This window comes from Pelophylax lessonae (assembly GCF_965119305.1).
Source record: "Pelophylax lessonae genome assembly, chromosome: 12".
Lineage (NCBI taxonomy): Eukaryota > Metazoa > Chordata > Amphibia > Anura > Ranidae > Pelophylax > Pelophylax lessonae.
Genome location: NC_138779.1, coordinates 26104993 through 26127892, shown reverse-complemented (window position 1 = coordinate 26127892; position 22900 = coordinate 26104993). Strand labels below are relative to the sequence as shown.

Here is a 22900-nt window from a genome sequence, read left to right as displayed (position 1 = left end):
TACTTTTAGTGCCGGTTCACATGTATGCAATGCGGAAACCCTGCAAATCCACTGCGGCTTTGGATGGGGTGTAGAGTGGCCTTGGCGCTGTGGCACCGCGGAGTCCTGTGCACAGCTCCAGACGGGGAGTAGAGTCGCCTTGGCGCTATGGCAGCGCTGAGTCCTGTGCACAGCTTCGGAGGGGGTGTGGAGTCGCCTTGGCGCTGTGGCTCAGCTGTGCACAGCTCCGGACGGGGTGTAGAATTGCCTTGGCGCTGCGGCACCGCGGAGTCCTGTGCACAGCTCCGGATGGGGTGTAGAATTGCCTTGGCGCTGCGGCACCGCGGAGTCCTGTGCACAGCCCCGGACAGGGTGTAGAGTCGCCTTGGCGCTGTGGCAGCGTAGAGTCCTGTGCACAGCCCCGGACAGGGTGTAGAGTCGCCTTGGCGCTGTGGCAGCGCAGAGTCCTGTGCACAGCCCTGGGCGGGGTGTAGAGGCGCATTGGCGCTGTGGCAGCGCGGAGTCCTGTGCACAGCTCCAGACGGGGTGTAGAGTCACCTTTGCGCTGTGACAGCGCGGAGTCCTGTGCACAGCCTCGGACGGGGTGTAGAGTGGCCTTGGCGCTGTGGCAGCGCGGAGTCCTGTGCACAGCCCTGGGAAGGTTGTAGAGTCGCCTTGGCGCTGCGGCACCGCGGAGTCCTGTGCACCGCTCCGGACGGGGTGTAGAGTCGCCTTGGCGCTGTGGCTCAGCTGTGCACAGCTCCGGACGGGGTGTAGAATTGCCTTGGCGCTGCGGCACCGCGGAGTCCTGTGCACAGCTCCGGATGGGGTGTAGAGTCGCCTTGGCGCTGTGGCAGCGCAGAGTCCTGTGCACAGCCCTGGGCGGGGTGTAGAGGCGCATTGGCGCTGTGGCAGCGCGGAGTCCTGTGCACAGCCCCGGACAGGGTGTAGAGTGGCCTTGGCGCTGTGGCAGCGCGGAGTCCTGTGCACAGCTCCAGACGGGGTGTAGAGTCGCCTTGGCGCTATGGCAGCGCGGAGTCTTGTGCACAGCTTCGAAGGGGGTGTGGAGTCGCCTTGGCGCTGTGGCTCAGCTGTGCACAGCTCCGGACGGGGCATAGAATTGCCTTGGCGCTGCGGCAGCGCGGAGTCCTGTGCACAGCTCCGGATGGGGTGTAGAGTGGCCTTGGCGCTATGGCATTGCGGAGTCCTGTGCACAGCTCCTTACGGGGCGTAGAATTGCCTTGGCGCTGCGGCAGCGCGGAGTCCTGTGCACAGCTCCGGACAAGGTGTAGGGTCGCCTTGGCGCTGTGGCAGCGCGGAGTCCTGTGCACAGCTCCTTACGGGGCGTAGAATTGCCTTGGCGCTGCGGCAGCGCGGAGTCCTGTGCACAGCTCCTTACGGGGCGTAGAATTGCCTTGGCGCTGTGGCAGTGCGGAGTCCTGTGCACAGCTCCGGATGGGGTGTGGAGTGGCCTTGGCACTGTGGCAGCGCGGAGTCCTGTGCACAGCTCCGGATGGGGTGTAGAGTCGCCTTGGCGCTGTGGCAGCGCGGAGTCCTGTGCACAGCTCTATACGGGGTGTAGAGTCGCCTTGGCGCTGCGGCAGCGCGGAGTCCTGTGCACAGCACATTTTGCAGAGTAGGGAACACGCTGAGCCAGGCTGGTTTTGTTTGCACAGCACACAAGTCACGTTGGGAGCTCGGGGCCCCAGCCAGGAAATTCTGTTGATGCAGAGCCGTGTCCCGGGTGACGGCATCCTTCTAGAGAACGCTTCCAGGCCTGACCGACTCTGCTGGGCATTTCACTTGCAAATATGGGAACGCGGGGTTAATGCAACATCCTTCTATTGCTTTTAACCGTATCCTTGCCAGATTCATGTAAAAATAACCGGTGCTGAAAGAAGACCACCAATCCTTCTAAAAATCGCAGTACCCTTCTATACGGATCACGGGGTAGATCTTGTATTAACTTCTTACAATCAACATACCGCATACACTACATTACCAAAAGTATTAGGACGCCTGCCTTTACACACACATGAACTTTAATGGCATCCCAGTCTTAGTCTGTAGGGTTCAATATTGAGTTGGCCCACCCTTTGCAGCTATAACAGCTTTAACTTTTCTCGGAAGGCTGTCCACAAGGTTTAGGAGTGTGTCTATGGGAATGTTTGACCATTCTTCCAGAAGTGCATTTGTGAGGTCAGGTACTGATGATGGATGAGAAGGCCTGGCTCGCAGTCTCAGCACTAATTCATCCCAAAGGTGTTCAGGTTGAGGTCAGGACTCTGTGCAGGCCAGTCAAGTTCCTCCACCCCAAACTCGCTCATCCATGTCTTTATAGACCTTGCTTTGTGCACTGGTACAAACCATTTGGTGGAGGGGGGATTATGGTGTGGGGTTGTTTTCAGGGGTTGGGCTTGGCCCCCTAGTTCCAGTGAAGGGCACTCATGCTGGTTCACGCAAGTATGATGGTAGACCGCATTGCTGTGCAGATCACATGTAATGTCTGTGTGATTCAAATTCAGCTATACAAGCCATATGGCTGAATTTGCATTGAATTTGGACCAAACTCACGCAGGACCCTTTTTTTTTTGGTCCGCACCGGAATCGAATCACATGGGTGTTCCAATTCTACAAATCACGCTGCATTTTGCAAACTGATTGCGGGGTGTTGTTAACTTGACATACACTCTGCAATCAGTTCGCATGAACAGGTTGCGATTTTGATGCACTGGTCCAAATCATTTGGTGGAGGGGGGATTATGGGGTGGGGTTGTTTTTCAGGGGTTGGGTTTGGCCCCTTAGTTCCAGTGAAGGGAACTCTTAAGGCCTCAGCATACCAAGACATTTTGGACAATTCCATGCTCCCAACTTTGTGGGAACAGTTTGGGGATGGCTTTTGTTCTGCCGAAAACTCCAACTTGCAGAGATTTCGCCCACTTGGTGTTTTAACCTCCTTGGTGGTATTCCCGAGTGTGGCTCGGGGTGAACTTTTAGTGCCAATAGCGGTAACCCTGAGCCACACTCTGGGTACCGCAGGGAGCATCGCTGGATCCTGGAAGAGGTTACTTACCTTGTCCCCGGGATCCCGCGATGTGTCCCTGCAGCATACGGCGGCCGGATCTTCTGCCCGATGCTGTGAGCCCCGACTTCCATTTCCTGCGACGTGACCCTCGCAGGGGGATGGAACTGGCGGCAAATTCAAATAGTAGAACACACAAACGCACTGATATATTGTAGTCCTATGTGTGTGTATATAATATTATATATATATAGCTTTTTTTTCAGCAGGAACGCAGGGGAACGCAGTTCCGGCACCTCCAGCACTGATGTATGTATGTAATAGCAAGGGTTGTTGGAGGGTCTCTTGATGCTGGCTGCTTGGGGATCTATTGTCACTGGTAGGGATCTGTTATTGTGTAAGGGTCTATTGTTGCTGCTGGGGATCTACTGTTGCTTGGGGGTCTTATGTTGTTGGTAGGGATCTCTTGTTGAAGTAGAGGTCTATTGTTGGCTGATCTATTGATACTGGTTGCTGGGAGAGCCGTTGTTGTTACTGGAGGGGGGTCTAATGTTTCTTGGGTGGATCTTTTGTTGCTGGGTGAGGTGAGGTCACTCAGAAGGAGGTGGGGGGGGGGGGGGGGTTCCTGCACCTATTCTCAGAGGAAAAAAAGCACTGATATATACACTTTAACTTATTTATAGTCATTTATTATATTATAATTTATAATATAATGATTTTGTGTTTCAAACTTTATCATACCCGAGATGTTATAAAGAAAAACGCACAGTAAAAATAATCATATGTAAATAATTTGTTTGGGCTGCTCACCCTTAAGAATTACATGCAAAATAATGGTACCACTTTCAGCACCTAAAATCGGAAACAATCATAACGCCAGGGAGGTTAGCACAACACCGGCAGCGTTTACACTCCGGTAGATGGTATAATTAGTGCAGATTATTAGTCCGTCCGCTAGTAACCAAAAACATGGCCGCCTCCAAGGTGGCGACAACTAGCGAGCTTCAAGCTCCAAAACTCCGTGAAGCGAATGTCTCACTCTGCCAAATAAAGTTTGCACATGTCCTCGTCACCTTCCAAATTGTTGCAGAGATTGGGTCGTGCTGTTCTCATTCTTCCTTCCAGGAAAGCGTATTGTTGGCAGACGCCCTTGCATAAGAAACCATGAAATTCGTCACAGGTGAATAATCTTTTCTTAGAAGGGAGGACAAAGGATAAAAAAAATAAAATAAAGGGATTAAAGCGGTAATAAACTGAAGAGCAAACCTTTTTTTAGATTTTCAGATGTAATGGCTGCATTCGGTTTTTTTTCTTTTTTATTCTTTCTTTTCTTTTTTTTTTTTTTTTTTTTTTGTTTTCTAATTAAATCAGACAGCACAAGAGACTGCATGTCAAAGTTAAAAAAAAAAAAAAAAAAAACTACGTACAGTTACATACAAGCAAAAACAAAACCATAAAAAAAACTAAGGAAAAAAAATATTAAATAGGTTATGCAAATTATACCTGTGACCTGAACAGCTTTTTTTTTTTTTTTTTTTTTTTTTTACTTTTTTTTTTTTTTTTTCTCCTATTTTCATCTGTTGATCTGGCCAAGTGAAGTACAGACACAAGACAATTAATTTAACACTGGCAGGGGATGCTTACATTGATCAGCTTTTATGTAAAAAATGTATCCCAAAATGAAAAGCAAAAACAGCTGGAGTGTGAGCTGGAGCTTGGCTTCACTTTGTTAGTTGTACTAGCAGATTTAGATACTCTAACACTACACTCCCCCCGAGATTAACAATTCTGTTGTCCAATGGTGCCCCCTTGTGCTCCTTCATCCAGAGTGGAGGCACTCTAATATAGGAGGGTGTTACTGGTCAGATCACCAGGTAAAAACGGGGAGGGGGGGAAAGATAACTCGGATAATGCCTCTGACGTTCTGCAGTGATCGAGAGAACAGGTGAAGTCTTGCGCATGCGCAGTGTTGACGTCATACCAGCTAATTGGCAGATCCGCTGGAGTGACGTCACTACTGCACATGCGTAGATTGTTGGAGGCATTCTCAGACGATCTGCAGTAATCGAGAGAACAGGTGAAATCTCATGCATGCGCAGTGTTTGACATCACGCCAGCTAATTAGCAGATCAGCTGGAGTGACGTCACTACTGCGCATGTGCAGATCGTCTGAGGCATTATCCGACAACATGCAGTAATCGGAGAACAGGTGAAGTCTCACGCATGCGCAGTGTTTGACGTCACGCCAGCTAATTGGCAGATCCGCTGGAGTGACGTCACTACTGCACATGCGTAGATTGTTGGAGGCATTATCAGACGATCTGCAGTAATCGAGAGAACAGGTGAAATCTCACGCATGCGCAGTGTTTGACGTCACGCCAGCTAATTAGCAGATCAGCTGGAGTGACGTCACTACTGCGCATGTGCAGATCGTCTGAGGCATTATCCGACAATCTGCAGTAATCGGAGAACAGGTGAAGTCTCACGCATGCGCAGTGTTTGACGTCACGCCAGCTAATTGGCATATCAGCTGGAGTGATTTCATTACTGCGTATGAGTAGATCGTTGCAGGCATTATCAGACGATCTGCAGTAATTGAGAGAACAGGTGAAGTCTCGCGCATGCGCAGTGTTGACGTCGCACCAGCTAATTGGCAGATCAGCTGGAGTGACTTCACTACTGCGCATGCGCAGATCGTTGGAGGCATTATCAGACGATTTGCAGTAATTGACAGAACACGGGAACCAAGGGCTTCCATGCGCATGCGTGTCAGTGACGTCATCGCGGCTCCTCCCAAACACATAGCTGGAGCATGCGAACCCGGAAAAAAGACCGGGGGAACACGTCAGACCTCTCAGGGGTGACAGCACAGCACTGGAGAGCTTCGTTCCAAGGTGAGTAATTCTTAATGTGCTAGTATGTGGTGCATACTATCACATTATGCAATTACCTTACAGGTGTTTTTTTAATTTTTAACATCCGCGGTTTACAATCGCTTTAATTGTTTTATTAATTGCGATCTGGATTTACTGTAGCTTTGGTGGACAATAGGCTCCGCCCCCCTCCTAGATGGAATTGGTTAATCATATACTGTGATCCAAGCTTGTGTTAGGAAGAACACACCACATTTTTTTTTCCCAGGGGACCAACTAGTACAACAGGGACGCATTTTCCAAAACATTCAGTTCCTTGTTCAGCCTCTTGGCAAGGCTGCTTTGTACATCTGAAAATTGCTTCTTCTCCGTTCCCACCACACGGGGTAAACAATGTGCGACCTTGTCCCCAACTCCTTATCGGCCTCTTTATGGCTGGCGGAACTCGCTATATCTCTCCTTAGAGCATTCCTATCTCATATTCACAAATCAGCCCTTTACTTCCGTGGGAATTACACGTTCAATAATTCACCATTATGGGTTCATGTATGTAGGATCAGGTGGGCCAAGTCTGGTTTTATAATACCAGGCAAGGCTTTTTTTCAGCGGGAACGCGGGGGAACGCAGTTTCGGCACCTCCAGTCTGAATGTATGCAATGGGAAAGGGGTGCTGGCTTCAGCAGGGTAAGCTGAAGGGCCTATTGATGCTGGCTGCTGGGGGATCTATTGTTGCTGGACGGCATTTTGTTGTGGGTGGGGCTATTGTTGCAGTGGAGGATTTATTGTTGCTTGGGGGAACTATTGTTGCTGGGGGGCTATTGTCGTTGGGGAGGGTCTATTGTTGCAGGGGAAGATTTATTAGGGGGGGGGGGAGCGATTGCTGCAGAGGAAGATTTATTGTTGCTGAGGGGATCTATTGTTGGGGGGGGATCTATTGTTGCTGATTCCAGGGGATCTATTTTACTGCTTATCTAGTTATCATTAACATTACAAATTCCATAGAAATTACCTAGAACCACAACATGATACTTGGTTCTGTATTCTCTAAAAGGGGGGTACTGGTGGGTGGTAGAGGGTGGAACCAAAGGACAGCGCTCGGAGGTGGGTAGGGGGTGGAGACAAGGGGTGACTCAGAAGAGGGGAGTACCTGCACCTATTCTCTGAGAAAAAAAAGCCCTGATACCAGGTAATAAAGAAGTGGGGAACGTGACTGAAGCAAGAGCAGCGGTGTTATGCACAGCAACCAATAGGATTCCTCCTTTTAGGTTTAGTATGAGAGCGCAAAAGGAAGAAACTGATTGGTTGCTTTGCATAACACAAGCTTGTTGGTGAGTAGAGATGGAACACCCCTTGGTTCGTTCCGCACCAGAACTCTTGAACATCTCAGAAGTTCAGACCTGAACCGTGAACCCCTATTGATACCTATGGGACCCGAACTTGAAAAATCAAGTCACCATTTTTAAGGCTTATATGCAAGTTATTGCCCATAAAAGGGTATGGGGGCCCGGGTATTGCCCTGGGGGGCATGTTTTAATGCAAATTTTTTTTAAAAAAGATCGTTTTCAAAGGAGCAGTGATTTTGAAGATGCTTTAAGTGAAACAATAAAAAATGAAAAATTCCTTTAAATATAGTGCCTGGGGGGGGGGGGGGGACACCTTAGTCTGCCTGTAACGTGGCGCATCTGTACTGTGTATAGAACCTGCTGCAGCAAAACTGACATTTTATAAAGAAAAGAAAATGACATTTTAAATTACTGGCAATACAATTTTTTTTTAAAAGATGGAGTGTGGGTTCCCCCCAGGCCCTTTGGTTCTGGTATGGATTTTAAGGGGAACCCCGTGCCAAAATAAAAAAAAATGTTGTGGGGTCCCCCCCCAGAATCCATACTACACCCTTATCTGAGCATGGAGTCTGGCAGGTCAGGAAAAGGGGGAGGGGGGACCGAGTGCTCCTCATCATCCTTATCCTTATCCTCATCCTTATCCTCATCATCCTTATCCTTATCCTTATCCTCATCATCCTTATCCTCATCATCCTTATCCTTATCCTCATCATCCTTATTCTTATCCTCATCATCCTTATCCTTATCCTCATCATCCTTATCCTTATCCTCATCATCCTTATCCTTATCCTCATCCTCCTGACCACTGAGAAATATTGATGATTTTTGTAAATGTTGTTTGTTTCATATATGGCATTCGCAAATTTTACATACCATACATAAAGCATAGACAATTTATAGCCGTCATACCAAAGCAAAGCATAAAAATACATAAAATAATCCGGGAGTTCTGCACTCCCTATTCTTCTTTTTTTTTTTTCTTGAATTTAAAGCAGTCCCCTGTCTACCAATGTTTCACACAGCACAGTTTACATAAAAGTGCTTAATGGACCGATATATGTTTTTGAGGTTTTAGATTGGACAACAAAGTACTGGTAGAACTAAACTATTTGCAGATACGGTGCTTTGTAACTGAGCCCATCTGTGCTGCAAGGCAGGTATAGTGAAACACACTGAAAAAAAACAAAACAAATGTAATATTCCATATCTTTATATGTGGCCATCTGAATACCTTTTTTGGAATAGCAATGTTGGAAAGTATATGGAGAAAATTTAATGTAAAAGCTGTCCTGATCACACATCCTTTATGAGGGTGACTAAGCTGCTCCGTCACACTGCATGTGAGTTGTAGCCTCCCTCCTAGGCATGGTGCCTACATTGGGTCTATAGAGTATGTGGGATGTATCCACTCTCCTTTAGCACGGTGGCTACGCTGACTCTATAGGGTCCCACACTTTGTGGAATCTAGCCACCCTTCTCAGCATGGTGGCTACACTGGGTCTATAGGGTCCCACGGTATGTGGGATGTATCTACGCTCCCCAGCATGGTGGCTGCGCGGACTCTCTATAGGGTCCCACACTTTGTGGAATCTAGCCACCCTCCTCCATACAGTGGCTACGGTGACTCCTTATGGTACCATTGTATGTGGGATGAAGCCACATCCCTCAGAATTATGGCTATGCTGGGCCAACCTGGTCCTACTATATGTGTGATGTAGCCACCCTCCTCAGTACGGTGGCTACGCTGGCTCTTTATGGTCCCACTGTAGGTGACATGGAGCCACCCTCCTCAGAATGATAGCTCTGCTGACTCTACATGCTCCTACTGAAGGTGATAGTGTGTAAACGTAGATAAAGTACTTTCTTGTAAACTGAGCTAGTCTCAAAACTTCTCCAGATCATGCGATAATTGGCAATTTTGTTTAGTGTCTACAAACATGCTTCTCAGTAATATAATTATTATTAAAATTATTATACAGGATTCATATGGTGCCAACAGTTTGCACAGCACTTTACAACATAAAGGCAGACAATACAGTTACAATACAATTCAATACAGGAGGAAACGGAGGGCCCTGCTCGTTAGAGCTTACAATCTATAAGGGGAGGGTCAAGTGATACAAAAGGTAATAATTGTGGGGGATGAGCTGATGGAAATAGTGGAAATACAGTTAGCTGGAGGCAGAATAGGCTTCTCTAATAAGCATTTTCAGGAATCTACTTAAAAGTAAACGGAGTAGGCGATATCCTGACAGATTGGGGTAGGGAGTTCCATAGGATGGGAGAGGCTCGCGAAAAGTCGTCCTCCTCCTCCTTCTTTTTTTTTTTTTTTTAATATAGCAATGTAATAACATGGCATTTTGTTTGGTGTCCCCAGGTGTGCTGGCACAGTTGGAGCCATCGTCACATGTCCCCTGGAGGTGATCAAGACACGGTTACAGTCCTCAGGAATCGCCCTTCAGCCAGTTTACTACTCTCAGGTACAGCTTGGAACACTCAGCGGAGGAGTCGTACGACCAACCACTTCCGTCTCCCCTACTGTTCTCCAAGTTCTCAAGTAAGTGCTCCCCAGATTCTTTCAGCTCCATGCAGGCTGCACTTGGCGTAGTGGGTGGGGAAGTTTGGCTAACCACTTAAATATCAGCCTGTAATCCCTTTCATTATATGTTTTTATATATTACATTTTTTATATATATATAAATTATTCACTGGAATTTTATATATTTTTTTTTCTACATAAAGTAAAAAAAAAGCCCCAAAATGTTTGGGGGGGGGGGGAGGGGGAAGCCCTGTTTGCCTTACTTTCTATTATAAAGCACAAGAGAAAAAAAAAAAGACTACGACTGTATAATTTCAGGAAAGAAGACACTCCACGGGTTATATTTTCCCATCCGTCTTGGGATCAAAGACGCATGCTGATATTGAGAGGGTTAAAATATGGAGCTTAGGTAATGGGAAAATTCTCCCGTAACCTACAATAGCGGACTATAATGGCCAAAACAATGGAGACAAATTATAGATTAAAAAATTATCTTTATTATACATTGTTAAAATCAGTAAAAATCAAGGTATCATACCCCAAGGGTCAGGACATTGGGTGGGCAGGAGGGGAAGCTGCCCTGGGCGCAATGGTTTATTGCAGGGATAGGGCTGCCCTGACTCTAACCCTAAGGGAAAGGGGGGGTGCAGGTTTACATCTTTGCCCTGGGCGACCTTATCCCGGCACTGCCTACCCCAAACATCTGGGGGGAAAAAATACCTTCTAGCGGGTATACAAAACTCCTTAACAATCAGAAGCTTGGTAATGGTGCATTAGATGCAGAATAGGTGTGCCCCCCCATCTCCCCCATTCAGTGCTGCTGGTTTCCCTCCTCTCTCGCAGAATGCTGCAGCAGATCGTTTCAGGATGGAGAGTGGGGAGAAGGGGCCAATAAATGTCCTTTACCAGCCCCTTCCTTTTTTAAATAAACACAATGGGTGATTGGTACCGATCACCCACTGTGTTCTTTTAACTGCAGCATAGAAAACTTTACTATGCTTCAGTTTGTGAATGAAGAGTAAGCTGCTCAGCACAGAGCACTTCCCATTCATTCCATGTCCAGTGCAGCTGAGGCTGCAGAGAAAGGGACTGGGGGATCTCAGTCCTCAATGCCCTACTTTGTCTCAAAAGTAGGATGGTTTGAGCTTTGGGGTGCACACCCTAATTCAATAGGCTGCACACACCTATGAGCAGCACCATAGCGCAAACACAGAGGGAGGAGGGGGTGAAGGGGTTAATGTACTGGTTACACACAGTGGGAGGATGGAGATGAATGGGTTAATGTTAAGGTGTGCTGGGTTAGGGAAATGAGGGGTCATTATACTCGGGGCCACTGATAAGGCAGTACAGCCAGCCCTCCTGTACTGAGCCCAGGCCCCATCAGTTCAAAAGGGGGGCCGGGCACCTGCTGAGCTGGAGGGCCAGCTGTACTACTTTACTGCAGGCACTGATCCTCTTCTGCCTTCTCCTTGTTCCCTTCCTTTCAGCTGTGCTGCAGGGGGATCAGTTCTAGGATCTGCCCCCCCCTTCCCTCTGTTTTCTGGGCCCCCCCTGTGCACCCTGTTTCCCCACAGCTTGGCCATTCTCCCTCCTTCTCCTGCCACACAAGGGGATGTTTCAGGATGAAGAGCGGAAGAAGGGGGCCGTTAACCATGTCATATAATAATGATTTTAGTGTATTTTTAGCGAAAATATAATGTGATATTTTCTGTGGGGGGGGGGGGGGGGCAGGGCCCTGTCAGGTAGGCAGGGCCCTGTCAGGTAGGCAGCATGAATTCTAACAGCAGCCCTGATTATACTGTACAGGTCACTAGAGACAAGATGGAGCTGAGATGTACAGGGAAGGAGGGGGAAGGTAATTGGTTAAAAATGGTCCCAGAATCAAACCCCCCCCCCCCCCCCAGTGCTGTATCTTGGCCTAGGCTGACAAGGCCCAGGCCTAGGGCGGCACTTTGCAGGGGGGCAGCAAAACAGCTGCACACTGCATGGAAAAAAAATCAGCCTGCTCCCGCACAAAAAGGGTCCCCGCTGGCTTGCGCTACACCTTTTAGTTTAGTGCCAGTATTATGGGATGAATTGGGCCAGAGGGCAAGGTCCAGGAGGCAAATCAGTCTGGCACCCCCATAAAGCAGTCCCACTGCTACCTGCCGGTATGATAGGCTGCACTAATGGGCACTGATAGGCTACACTGGTGGCCACTGATGGGGCTGTACTGATGGCCACTGATGAGGCCACACTGATATGCTGCACTGATGGGCAGTAATGAGGCGGCACTGATGAGGCTGAACTTATGGGAACCAAAAAGGCTATGCTGCTGGACACAGACTTTGGTTGTGGTCTGTGGTGTACAGGTGACAGGGCGGGTCATAAACCGGAAGGGGTGGGTCATATTTAAATTAGGGGGTACACAAACCTAGTCAGGCCTAGGGCAGCACAAAACCTAAATACACCACTGCCCCCCCCCCCCCACCCAGAGTCTGCAGCTGCTTGTGCCCTGGAACTAACCAGTAATAATTAATTTATTATTTCCTCCTTCCTCTGTTGTTAGAGCAAGGGGCGGGGCTCCCTGATGTAAACAGTACACTGTTTACATTTGTGATCACTGTGATTGGCCATTACAGTGATCACATGGCACAGAGCTGCTCATTTTGGCTCTGTACACAGTGTCATCTGATGGCGGTTTGGTTTACAGCCTATAACAGGCATACTGGATTCCTCAAGGCTATTTATAAAGTGCTCCAGAAATAGACATCCACCTCTCTGCTGTTTACTTTACAGTACAGCGGTAGGGAGGTGGTTAAAGACAGTTTCCCTAAAGGTAAAGTTGACCTTTTAAATATCAGACTTGTCTGATTATAACACATTGCATATCAGTATTACTGCTTGTACAGTCTGCATTATTCTGGCCTCTGATGTACATGAAATATGTGGTTCGGTGTGCAGAATCCGGTCTCTACAAGCAGTAGATCCACTTTCAGCTGGAAACACTTTTATACAGAACATTAAAAACTGACTCCATCCGCTTTATTACACAGAGCATGTTCTGCTTTCTTCTGTCACCACAGTAAATCCAGGACAGGATCTGGGCATGAGCAAAAATGAATTTCTAACAATAAAAGAAAAAGAAAAAATGTTTGTTTTTGGGGCAGAACAGTGGCTTTGTGGTCAGCACTTCTCAGAGCCGTCTTTAATATTGATTGGACCCTGGGCATATATTTTCTTGGGCCCTCTAAAATCCACGTATTAACTATTTGCAGGCAGTGCGGGCTCAAGGGGCTGCTGCTTTGGGCCCCACAATAATGACTGGACCCAGGGCAGCTGCCCCTTTTGCCCTGTGTTAAAGACGGCCCTGGCACTTCTGCCTAGCAGCACTGGGGTTGACGGTTCAAATCCCAACCATGACATTACTTGCCTGGAGTTTGCAGGTCCTCCCTGTTCTTGTGTAAGCTTCCTCCAGGTACTCCAGTTTCCTCCCACACTCCAAAGACATGCTAGTAGGTTAATTGTGAGTTAGAGTCCTTTCACACGGGCTTTCCTCCCGGCGGACTCTGTTTTACTCATCGGGTATCAATCCACCGATCCCCGCTGAGCAAGCAGATGACAGCTTCGTCTCTGCTTACTGTGCAGAGAAGGAGCTGTCAGATCCCCGCTCTCCTCTATGGGAGATCGGATGAAAACGGACCACCTTTCCATTTTCATCCAATCTGATCCTCCAAAATAGGGTTTCCATCCGTCTGGATTTCACGGATCAGATAGCAGCGGGTGTGAGCAGACATGTGAATACTTTCCGGATGCATGTACAGTCTATTTACATCCCCAACCTTTTCCTCCAGCACTCGCTTGCAGAACCCCAGCTGTGTCACCGTGTTACAATTTGGTAGCAAAGGCCCATTACAGGCAGGAACTCGCAGCCCCTATACTTGAGGATAGGGTGACACAGCCCACATTTTCCCAGCACTTTTTCCCCGTGGTCACTGATCCCAGCACCACCTCTTCAGGCACTGCCCCTTTCACTAGCCCTCCTCGCTACTTCTCCACAGCCCACCCAGACTGACACCCTCTCCACAGCCCACCCAGCTGACTTTTCAGATCTCCCAGATGTGCTGACCTGCTCCTGCTGTCCTCTCACTTGCTCCCGTGCCTCCAGGATCAGATTCCTCCATGTGTTGTAGAGGGCCACTCCAGCACCCGAGCCCCAGGCCTGAAGTCCACCCCCCCAGACTAGGGGCCACCCTCAAGGGCCACCAACAGCCTCCTCAGCAGTCCATCTCGATCTTCCACCTGACTGCCCCTGCTGGCGTGACCCATGCCTATTTATCAGGTGCCCGCCCCCTTCTAGCCCCTTTTTTTGCTGGGGATTGGTCAAGGACCTCATAAATATGCCAAGCAGCTCCTTCTATTTTCCACCCACTACATCTGGAAGCTTCTCCAAGGTTCCAGAAACAGGGGGAGGCACCAGAGATGCTGCTTGCTGAGTCATCCAGCCTCCCTGACCCAGCCCTAACCCAGATTCAGCCCAGGCCTGTCAGCCAGTCAGCCAGTCTTCCATACAAATGGATATACCCAGCACCCGCTTCTGAGACACATGTGATGCTTTTTTTAACTAGGATAAAATACAATATAATATTCTCCACTCACATGTTTGAGCCCCAACAAGGCCGGCTTAGCACTGAAACGCGCGAGCTTGGGGGAATATATTGTTGTATTTTATCTAAATTAAATAAATCATCCCATGTGTCTCAGAAGCGGATGACGGTTATATCCTGCATTGTACGTGGTTGAACCGCAGTTGTTGCGTGGCTCCATTCATTTGAATGGATGGTTTTGGGGCATAATTGTTGCAGTCACAAAGCAATGCATTGCATACATGGCATGTGTACAATCCTGTCTTGCCTTTGTGCTGGGTTATTGGGGGTTCATCTGTCCAATTTTTTTTTTTTTTTACCACCTCCTGTGGCTGTACTTCTCCTGTGGATCACAGGAGTGTAGTTCGTTTTGCAATCCTGTGACCTGCTTTCAGCAGACAGCGGGCCAAAATCCGCTGTCAGCTGACATCACAGAGACGGTCCAGGCTTGGGAAAGATTGTGACCATATTGACGTGATCCGCCCACATGCCTGAACCGTCACCGGCTCAGCCTCTCAATGAGAGCCTGAGCTGGCTGCTCCCTCCACAGCCCAGCATTCCAGAGTGTGGGGGGGGGGCAGAGCAGAGAGCTGGTGACTGACCGCCACCGGCTCTCTGCTACGGGAGCTGTGAGAACCGAGCGATTGGCAGTTTTGATCGCTCAGTTCTCAGTCTTACAGCTGGGGGGGACAGATACAACATCAGACTGATGCACCCACCTAGGTAAGTCTAATAGAAAAAAAAAAAACTCCAGAGCGTGGGGGGGGGGGGGGGTGGGGGACAGAGCAGAGAGCCGGTGACTGACAGTTGCCAGCTCTCTGCTCAGGGAGCTGTGAGAACCGAGCAATCGGCAGTGTTTGATCGCTCAGTTCTCAGTCTTGGAGCCAGTGGGGAACAGATGCAACATCAGACCGATGCACCCACCTAGGTAAGTATAATAGGAAAAAAAAATAACGATTTCCATACTTCTATTTTAAGGGTGGCCAACAGTCCAATTTTACCGTCTCCCAGCAGCACGTGTGACCGGGCGGGCCCGAAATTTATTTTTTAAAAGTAGCTAATGGAAGTACCAGAATTTTGTCTTGATGCACGCCTTCTGTAATCCCTTGCAGCACTGGGAACCAATCAGGTTGTGCTGCTGTGCACATCTGCTGTCAAGAGGAGAGAGCAGAAGAATGGCCTCATTAGCATGCTGCTACTCCATCACGGCCCAATCAGCAGCCTGAGGGGTTGTGCTGCGGGAGTGCTGGGATCACAGAACTGGCTGTACAGAATTGCTAGTCTTTTGGCAGGTTAAACCGTTCCAAACTGTTTTAAAATGTTGTATTTGGCTGTTTGCTTGACCTATTGCTTTAAGGTATGCAGGGTGAAACAAAATGTATACATGCCTTTTTATAAAGTGTTTTTGTTTCCAGAGCCCTTGAACCACTTTTTATAGAATGTATTTTTGCTGACTCACTGAGACATGTTTGTCCTGAGATCAGTACGGCAGACGTCTCCTTACAATAGAAAGTATGTGAAAGGTAATTCTCTCCTCCAGGAGCTGAGCACATAGGCGCAGGTCTGTTGTGTAACAATTCAGCTTTGTTGGTTTGTACTTTTTATGACAAAGGTTTATTACACAGTATCCCCTGCAAACCATCGCTGTTCCAAACCTGAGGCACCAGTAACCATTGCTGGAAGAGTTCGGGGCAGCGGTGCAAATTGTTTCCAACTGTCAGATGTCTTACGAAAGATTGTGATGATGTAACCTGCCTTTTTAAAGTGGAACTAAACCCTCCTTATCCTTTGCAGCCAAGGAAGCTGCCATCTTAGCCTCGGTTTGATCTGCAGTGGCCGTGGTGCTGTATATGTGATCAGTTATGACATAGGCGTGTGCGCAGGGGGTGTGCCTGAGCACAAGCTAATCACTCTGTGCGGTCCTGAATCCCCTTGCTGCCCAGGTTCCCCCCCCCAGGGCCATCTTACCGAATGGGCACCCTGGGCAGTTGCCCGGGGGGCCCCACCTGCCCCAGCCTCAGCCAAGCATTAGTCCCGATTCCTGTGTGCATCCCGCCACCGAACTTAGCAGGTGGCAAGCGCCTGTCGGCCCTGGGCTGCTGTCAGGCCACTTGGGCAGTGGAGGAGCCAACAACTGCAGGAATGCCTGTCCGCCTCCACCGGAACACGCGTACACAGGACAGTCGAGTCCGTGTGTGTGTTCACCGGACCCATTAGCCTGGCACTGCTGTACCAATAAATATCGCCTTATCGATAATTTGCATTTTTATTCTCGTTGGTGATTGTGTAGGCGGGGCCCCAGTGCACTGCATTGCCCGGGGCCCTTTAATGCTCTTAAAATGGCACTGCTCCCCCCCCCCCCCCCGTTGCGCCTCCCCCACCCGCCCCTTGCAGTGCTGCTGGCTTCCCTCCTCTTCCCCCGGCTGCTGTGGGAGATGTTTCAGGATGGAGAGCAGGGGGGAAAGAAAGGGCTAATGAGTGTCATTTACCGGCCCCTTCCTTGCTAAATGAACGCATTCACTCAATGTGTTCAACCATAACTAAAGCATAGTAAACTGGGTTTACTCCCCCATAGGTCATCCCCCTTTAGAGCAGGCCAGGGTCCCCCTCCCCCATAGGTCACCCCCCTTTAGAGCAGGCCAGGGTCCCCCTCCCCCATAGGTCACCTCCCTTTAGAGCAGGCCAGGGTCCCCCTCCCCCATAGGTCACCTCCCTTTAGAGCAGGCCAGGGTCCCCCTCCCCCATAGGTCACCTCCCTTTAGAGCAGGCCAGGGTCCCCCTCCCCCATAGGTCACCCCCTTTAGAGCAGGCCAGGGTCCCCCTCCCCCATAGGTCACCTCCCTTTAGAGCAGGCCAGGGTCCCCCTCCCCCATAGGTCACCTCCCTTTAGAGCAGGCCAGGGTCCCCCTCCCCCATAGGTCATCCCCCCTTTAGAGCAGGCCAGGGTCCCCCTCCCCCATAGGTCATCCCCTTTTACAGCAGGCCAGGTGCTCACGGACACCTTGGAAGGGTGGAAGGAGCCTGCAAGGTTGTGTGTGTTTTTTTATTTTTTTTACGTTTTCAGTTGCGTTGGGCTTTAAAGCTTTTACCTGGCCCAAAGAATCCAATATCGACTCATTACCAAAATTAATTTCCCAAAAAGCTGCGAAATTGCATTGAAAGTGATGAACTGACCAGGAGAGACTAAATCGTGTCCATCCGTCTTTCCAAATTTTTTTAATAAGTTTCAAATGGTTTAACGCTTTATGTGCCATAATCCACTGCTACACGGCTTCCATTTTTTATCTAACCCGAGTCTTGTTTATCTTTTACAGATCCATCCTTGAAAAAGAAGGACCAAAATCTCTTTTCCGGGGGCTGGGTCCTAACCTCGTCGGTGTCGCTCCTTCCAGGTAATGACAAAGCCAATGCTATGGTTGTACCGTCTCCTGTTTGATATTTAGGCCTCATGCACACGGGACATTTTGTTTACAGCGGCTGTTTTTGGCTTCTGGCGTATTTTTCTACACCCAGTAAACTCCCCAGCATTTTATCCTATGTGGCCATCCACACATAGGCTGTTTATCAGTGGATTTGGGCAAAACTGCATCAAAATCGCACATGCAGAAAAGCATCTGGACTGCGTTCCTATGGTGTGAACTGGCCCTTAACCACTTCTGGGCCGGAAGGTTTTACCCTCTTAAAGCCGGGTTCTACCCAAATGTGGAACTTCCGCTCGTTTGCTTCCTCCACCCTCGGGTGCCACATTTGGCACCTTTCAGGAGGAAGGGGGAACGGGTACCTGTTTTTGACAGGTACCCTTCCGCACTTCCGGGAACTGCGCCGCGGCAAAGTGAGGTGCCCTCCTCCTACCCTCCGCTGCTCCAATCTGAATGCGCAGCACGCTTCGCGCATGCGCAGTAGGGACCCGCCGCAAGGCTTCACTTCCGGGTTCCCTGACCAGCAATGGCGGCGGCAGCACACAACAGCCGATGGAAACAGGTAAGTGTCCTAATATTAAGTCAGCAGCTACAGTATGTGTACAGTATGTGTAGCTGCTGACTTTTAATTTTTGGAAGGGGGGGGGGGGCAGAACTCCGTTTTAATGACCAGGCTATTTTATGTGATTCAACATTGCATTAATTTGATCACCTGTGCGATTTTTTTTTTTTTTTTTTTTTTTTTTTTTTTTTTGTGTTTATAAACAAAAGAGCGACAGTTCTGAAAAAAAAAACAATATTTTCACTTTCTGCTATATAACATTCCCAATAAAAAAAAAAATAAAAAAAAAAAAAAAAAAAGTAAAAATCTAATGTTTTTTCATCATTTTAGGCCAAATTTGTTTTCTGCTACGTATTTTTGGTAAAAAATAAAATCCCAATAAGCGTATTTTGATTGGTTTGCGCAAAGGTTATCGTGCCTACTAACTACGGGAAAGATGTATGTCATTTTTATTAGTAATGGTAGCGATCAGTGATTTTAGCGGCACTGCGACATTGCGGCGGACAGATCGGACCCTTGACTGACATTTTTGACATTTATGGGGGGACCAGTGACATTACTACAGTAATCGGTGCTAAAAATATGCACTGTTACTGGACTAATGACACTGGCAGGGAAGGGGTTAACTCGGGGGTGATCAAAAGGTTAAGTGTGAGTCTAGAGCAAGGGTCTTCAAACTATGGCCCTCCAGCTGTTCAGGAACTACAATTCCCACCATGCCTAGTCATGTCTGTGAATGTCAGGGTTTTACAATGCCTCTTGGGATTTGTAGTTCCGAAACAGCTGGAGGGCCGTAGTTTGAGGATCCCTGGTCTAGAGGGTGTTTTCCAACTGTGTGGGGGATGGGCTTGTGGAATCAACACAGAGCCCTGTGATCCTATATAGGAGGAACACAGGAGCTCTGTATTGATTCATGAGAGAACAACGGTCTGCTGTGTTTACAACAGCCGACCGTTGTCCTCTCTTCATGGGGAGCGATCGCGGGTGCCCAGCGGCAATAGCGGCTGCCGGCCCTGTGAGTCAGCTTCCCCGCTGGGTGATTGGGGGGGGCGCACTCCCGCCCCCAAGATCGCTCCTTCGGATCCCCGTACAGGTACGGCGATTCATGCAGCCGGTCCAGTCTGCCGCAGTATATCTGCGGCGGGCGGGTGGGCGGCAAGTGGTTAAAGTATAAAAACTTTAAAAAATAAAATGGAATGTTTTTGGGTCAGTGACCGGAGATAAATACGATGGACATGGAAAATGTAATTCCAAAACATCTGGAGTGCCAAGGTTCGCCACCACTGGTATAGTGGATTAGTTTGACTTCCCTTGAATTGTGTTAGCATACAACTCTGTCCTTGTAACCGTTTCTTTTATCAGTGGCTGATAAGTGTGTCCATCACCTGGTGTCCTCTACAGATCTGTGTGTGGTTTCCTCTATAACAGCAAACACACTGTGGACTTTATTACCATAAAGATTACTTCCCACTCCCCTGGGGGGTTATGGGAAAATAAATGAATGGCTGTGACAGTGAAAGTGATTACAATGTTCTTCCAGAATAGGATGACTGCATGCAATTCAGAGAATGACTCATTGGAAACATCCAGCAGCCGTCTCTGAATTTTGCAGCTTTTAAACCCTTTTAATCGCTTTTTGAAGTTTTTACAGAAAACAGGAAGTTGTTAAGACATTTGCAGAACCAAAAAAACTGTTTGGTTTCAATTAATTTACATAAGTTTTGTTTAAATTCATTTAACTTGTTTTCGGAATTAGTTTCGTTTATTTGAGTTCAAATCAATTAGAATTCCAAGAAGTTTATTCTATTCGAAATTTGAATTTTGGAAGATGGTAAATTCTTTAGATTCCATTCTATTCTATTTTTTTTTTCTATTTTATTTTCTATTCTTTTTTCTTATATTCTATTCTTTTCTATTCTAATTCAGATTTGTTTTATTCAAGATTTGAATTTCGCAAGATGGTTATATTATATTCATTCTATTGTTTTTTTTTTTTTTTCTATTCTAGTCTTTTTTTATTCTTTAATATTCGAATTTTGAATAGAAAAAAAATCTGAATTTCGGAAGATAGTTTGTTATAGTCTTTCTATTCTATTGTTTTTTTTTTTTTCTATTCTATTTAAATTTATTCCAATCGAAATTCAAATTCCGGAAGATGTTTATATTGTTTCTATTTTTTTCTATTCTATTTGAATTCAATTTTATTTTAATTTTAATTTTGTATTTGAAATTCTATTTTCAGAAGATGGTTATATTCTTTCTATTTTAATCTCTCCTCCCTCCTACTCCTCCTCCTCCCACCTCCCCTCATCCTCCTCCTTGTCCCTCTTCCACCCTTCTCCTCTTTCCTTCTTCTCCTCCCTTCTTCTTCCTTCTTCTCCTCCTTCCTTCCTTCCTTCCTTCCTTCCTTCCTTCCTTCCTTCCTTCCTTCCTTCCTTCCTTCCTTCCTTCCTTCCTTCCTTCCTTCCTTCCTTCCTTCCTTCCTTCCTTCCTTCCTTCTCCTCCCTCCTCTTTCCTTCTTTCCTTCCTTCTCCTCCCTCCTCTTTCCTTCCTTCCTTCCTTCCTTCCTTCTCCTCCCTCCTCTTTCCTTCTTTCCTTCCTTCTCCTCCCTCCTCTTTCCTTCCTTCCTTCCTTCCTTCCTTCCTTCTCCTCCCTCCTCTTTCCTTCCTTCCTTCCTTCTCCTCCCTCCTCTTTCTTTCCTTCCTTCCTTCCTTCCTTCCTTCCTTCTCCTCCCTCCTCTTTCCTTCCTTCCTTCCTTCTCCTCCCTCCTCTTTCCTTCCTTCCTTCCTTCCTTCTCCTCCTTTCCTTCCTTCCTTCCTTCCTTCTCCTCCCTCCTCTTTCCTTCCTTCCTTCCTTCCTTCTCCTCCTTTCCTTCCTTCCTTCCTTCCTTCCTTCCTTCTTCCCTTCCTTCCTTCCTTCCTTCCTTCCCCTCCCTCCTTCCTTCCTTCCTTCTCCTCCCTCCTTCCTTCCTTCCTTCCTTCCTTCTCCTCCTTTCCTTCCTTCCTTCCTTCCTTCCTTCCTTCCTTCCTTCCTTCTTCCCTTCCTTCCTTCCTTCCTTCCTTCCTTCCCCTCCCTCCTTCCTTCCTTCCTTCTCCTCCCTCCTTCCTTCCTTCCTTCCTTCCTTCCTTCCTTCTCCTCCCTCCTTCCTTCCTTCCTTCCTTCCTTCCTTCCTTCTCCTCCCTCCTCTTTCCTTCCTTCCTTCCTTCCTTCTCCTCCCTCCTCTTTCCTTCCTTCCTTCCGTCCTTCCTCTTTCCTTCCTTCCTTCCTTCCGTCCTTCCTCCCTCCTCTTTCCTTCCTTCCTTCCGTCCTTCTCCTCCCTCCTCTTTCCTTCCTTCCTTCCTTCCTTCTCCTCCCTCCTCTTTCCTTCCTTCTCCTCCCTCCTCTTTCCTTCCTTCCTTCCTTCCTTCTCCTCCCTCCTCTTTCCTTCCTTCCTTCCTTCCTTCTCCTCCCTCCTCTTTCCTTCCTTCCTTCCTTCCTTCCTTCCTTCTCCTCCCTCCTTCCTTCCTTCCTTCCTTCCTTCCTTCCTTCCTTCCTTCCTTCCTTCCTTCCTTCCTTCCTTCCTTCCTTCCTTCCTTCCTTCCTTCCTTCCTTCCTTCCTTCCTTCCTTCCTTCCTTCCTTCCTTCCTTCCTTCTCCTTCCTTCCTTCCTTCCTTCTCCTCCCTCCTCTCTTCCTTCCTTCCTTCTCCTCCCTCCTCTTTCCTTCCTTCCTTCCTTCTCCTCCCTCCTCTTTCCTTCCTTCCTTCCTTCTCCTCCCTCCTCTTTCCTTCCTTCCTTCCTTCTCCTCCCTCCTCTTTCCTTCCTTCCTTCCTTCTCCTCCCTCCTCTTTCCTTCCTTCCTTCCTTCCTCTTTCCTCCTCCCCCCTGCATGCTCAGGGGGCAGCTGCTTTGGGCCTCACAATAATGACGGGGCCCAGGGCAGCTTCCCCTTTTGCCCTGCATTAAAGACAGCCTCTGGTTTACATTAATGTCTGCTTGTCTCTCCTCCTCAGGGCCGTCTACTTTGCATCGTACTCGAAAGCCAAGGAGCAGTTCAATGCAATATTTGTTCCCAACAGTAACCTCGTACACATGTGTTCTGCCGGATGTGCAGGTAAGACCAACTCACATTTCTACTACATGAAAATTATCTCCAATTAAAGCTGAACTCCGGCCACCAAAACTTTCAGGAAATCCCTCAATAGCCACAATTTTGTGTGCACCAAATGCCTTTGCAAACCCAGAAATGACCTTGCAAAAGTAGCAGTGACGACCTTGCCTGTGCAAGGAGCGGAGCTGTGGGAGGGGCCCAAAAAGTCCCACCCACTGCAGAAAATGACAGGCGGAGACCAGAGCAGTCACCCTGCACAAGGAGAGAGCAGCAGTGAGCGGTCTGTATTATAGGAGTAACATTTCACAATGGATTACTGCACACAAAGCAAACCCAGATTCTAGGAAGGATACACATCACTCTTATGTTAGATGATATTTACTTCTCCCCAGGGCTTTTCTCCGAGAATAGGAACAGGAACACCCCCTTTCTGAGTCACCCTTCATCTCCGC

The 22900-nt window shown here is 48.2% G+C and overlaps 1 protein-coding gene across 1 annotated transcript in view; it reads left to right on the top strand.

Annotated features, from left to right (window-relative positions):
- Window positions 1–22900, top strand: part of SLC25A33 (solute carrier family 25 member 33) — a 70020-nt gene that overhangs the window by 31304 nt on the left and 15816 nt on the right. The window contains exons 2-4 of the mRNA XM_082274103.1: window positions 9595–9774; window positions 17696–17773; window positions 22351–22451. Coding sequence (XP_082130229.1) covers window positions 9595–9774; window positions 17696–17773; window positions 22351–22451 — 359 coding nt within the window. The remainder of the gene's footprint in view (window positions 1–9594; window positions 9775–17695; window positions 17774–22350; window positions 22452–22900) is intronic.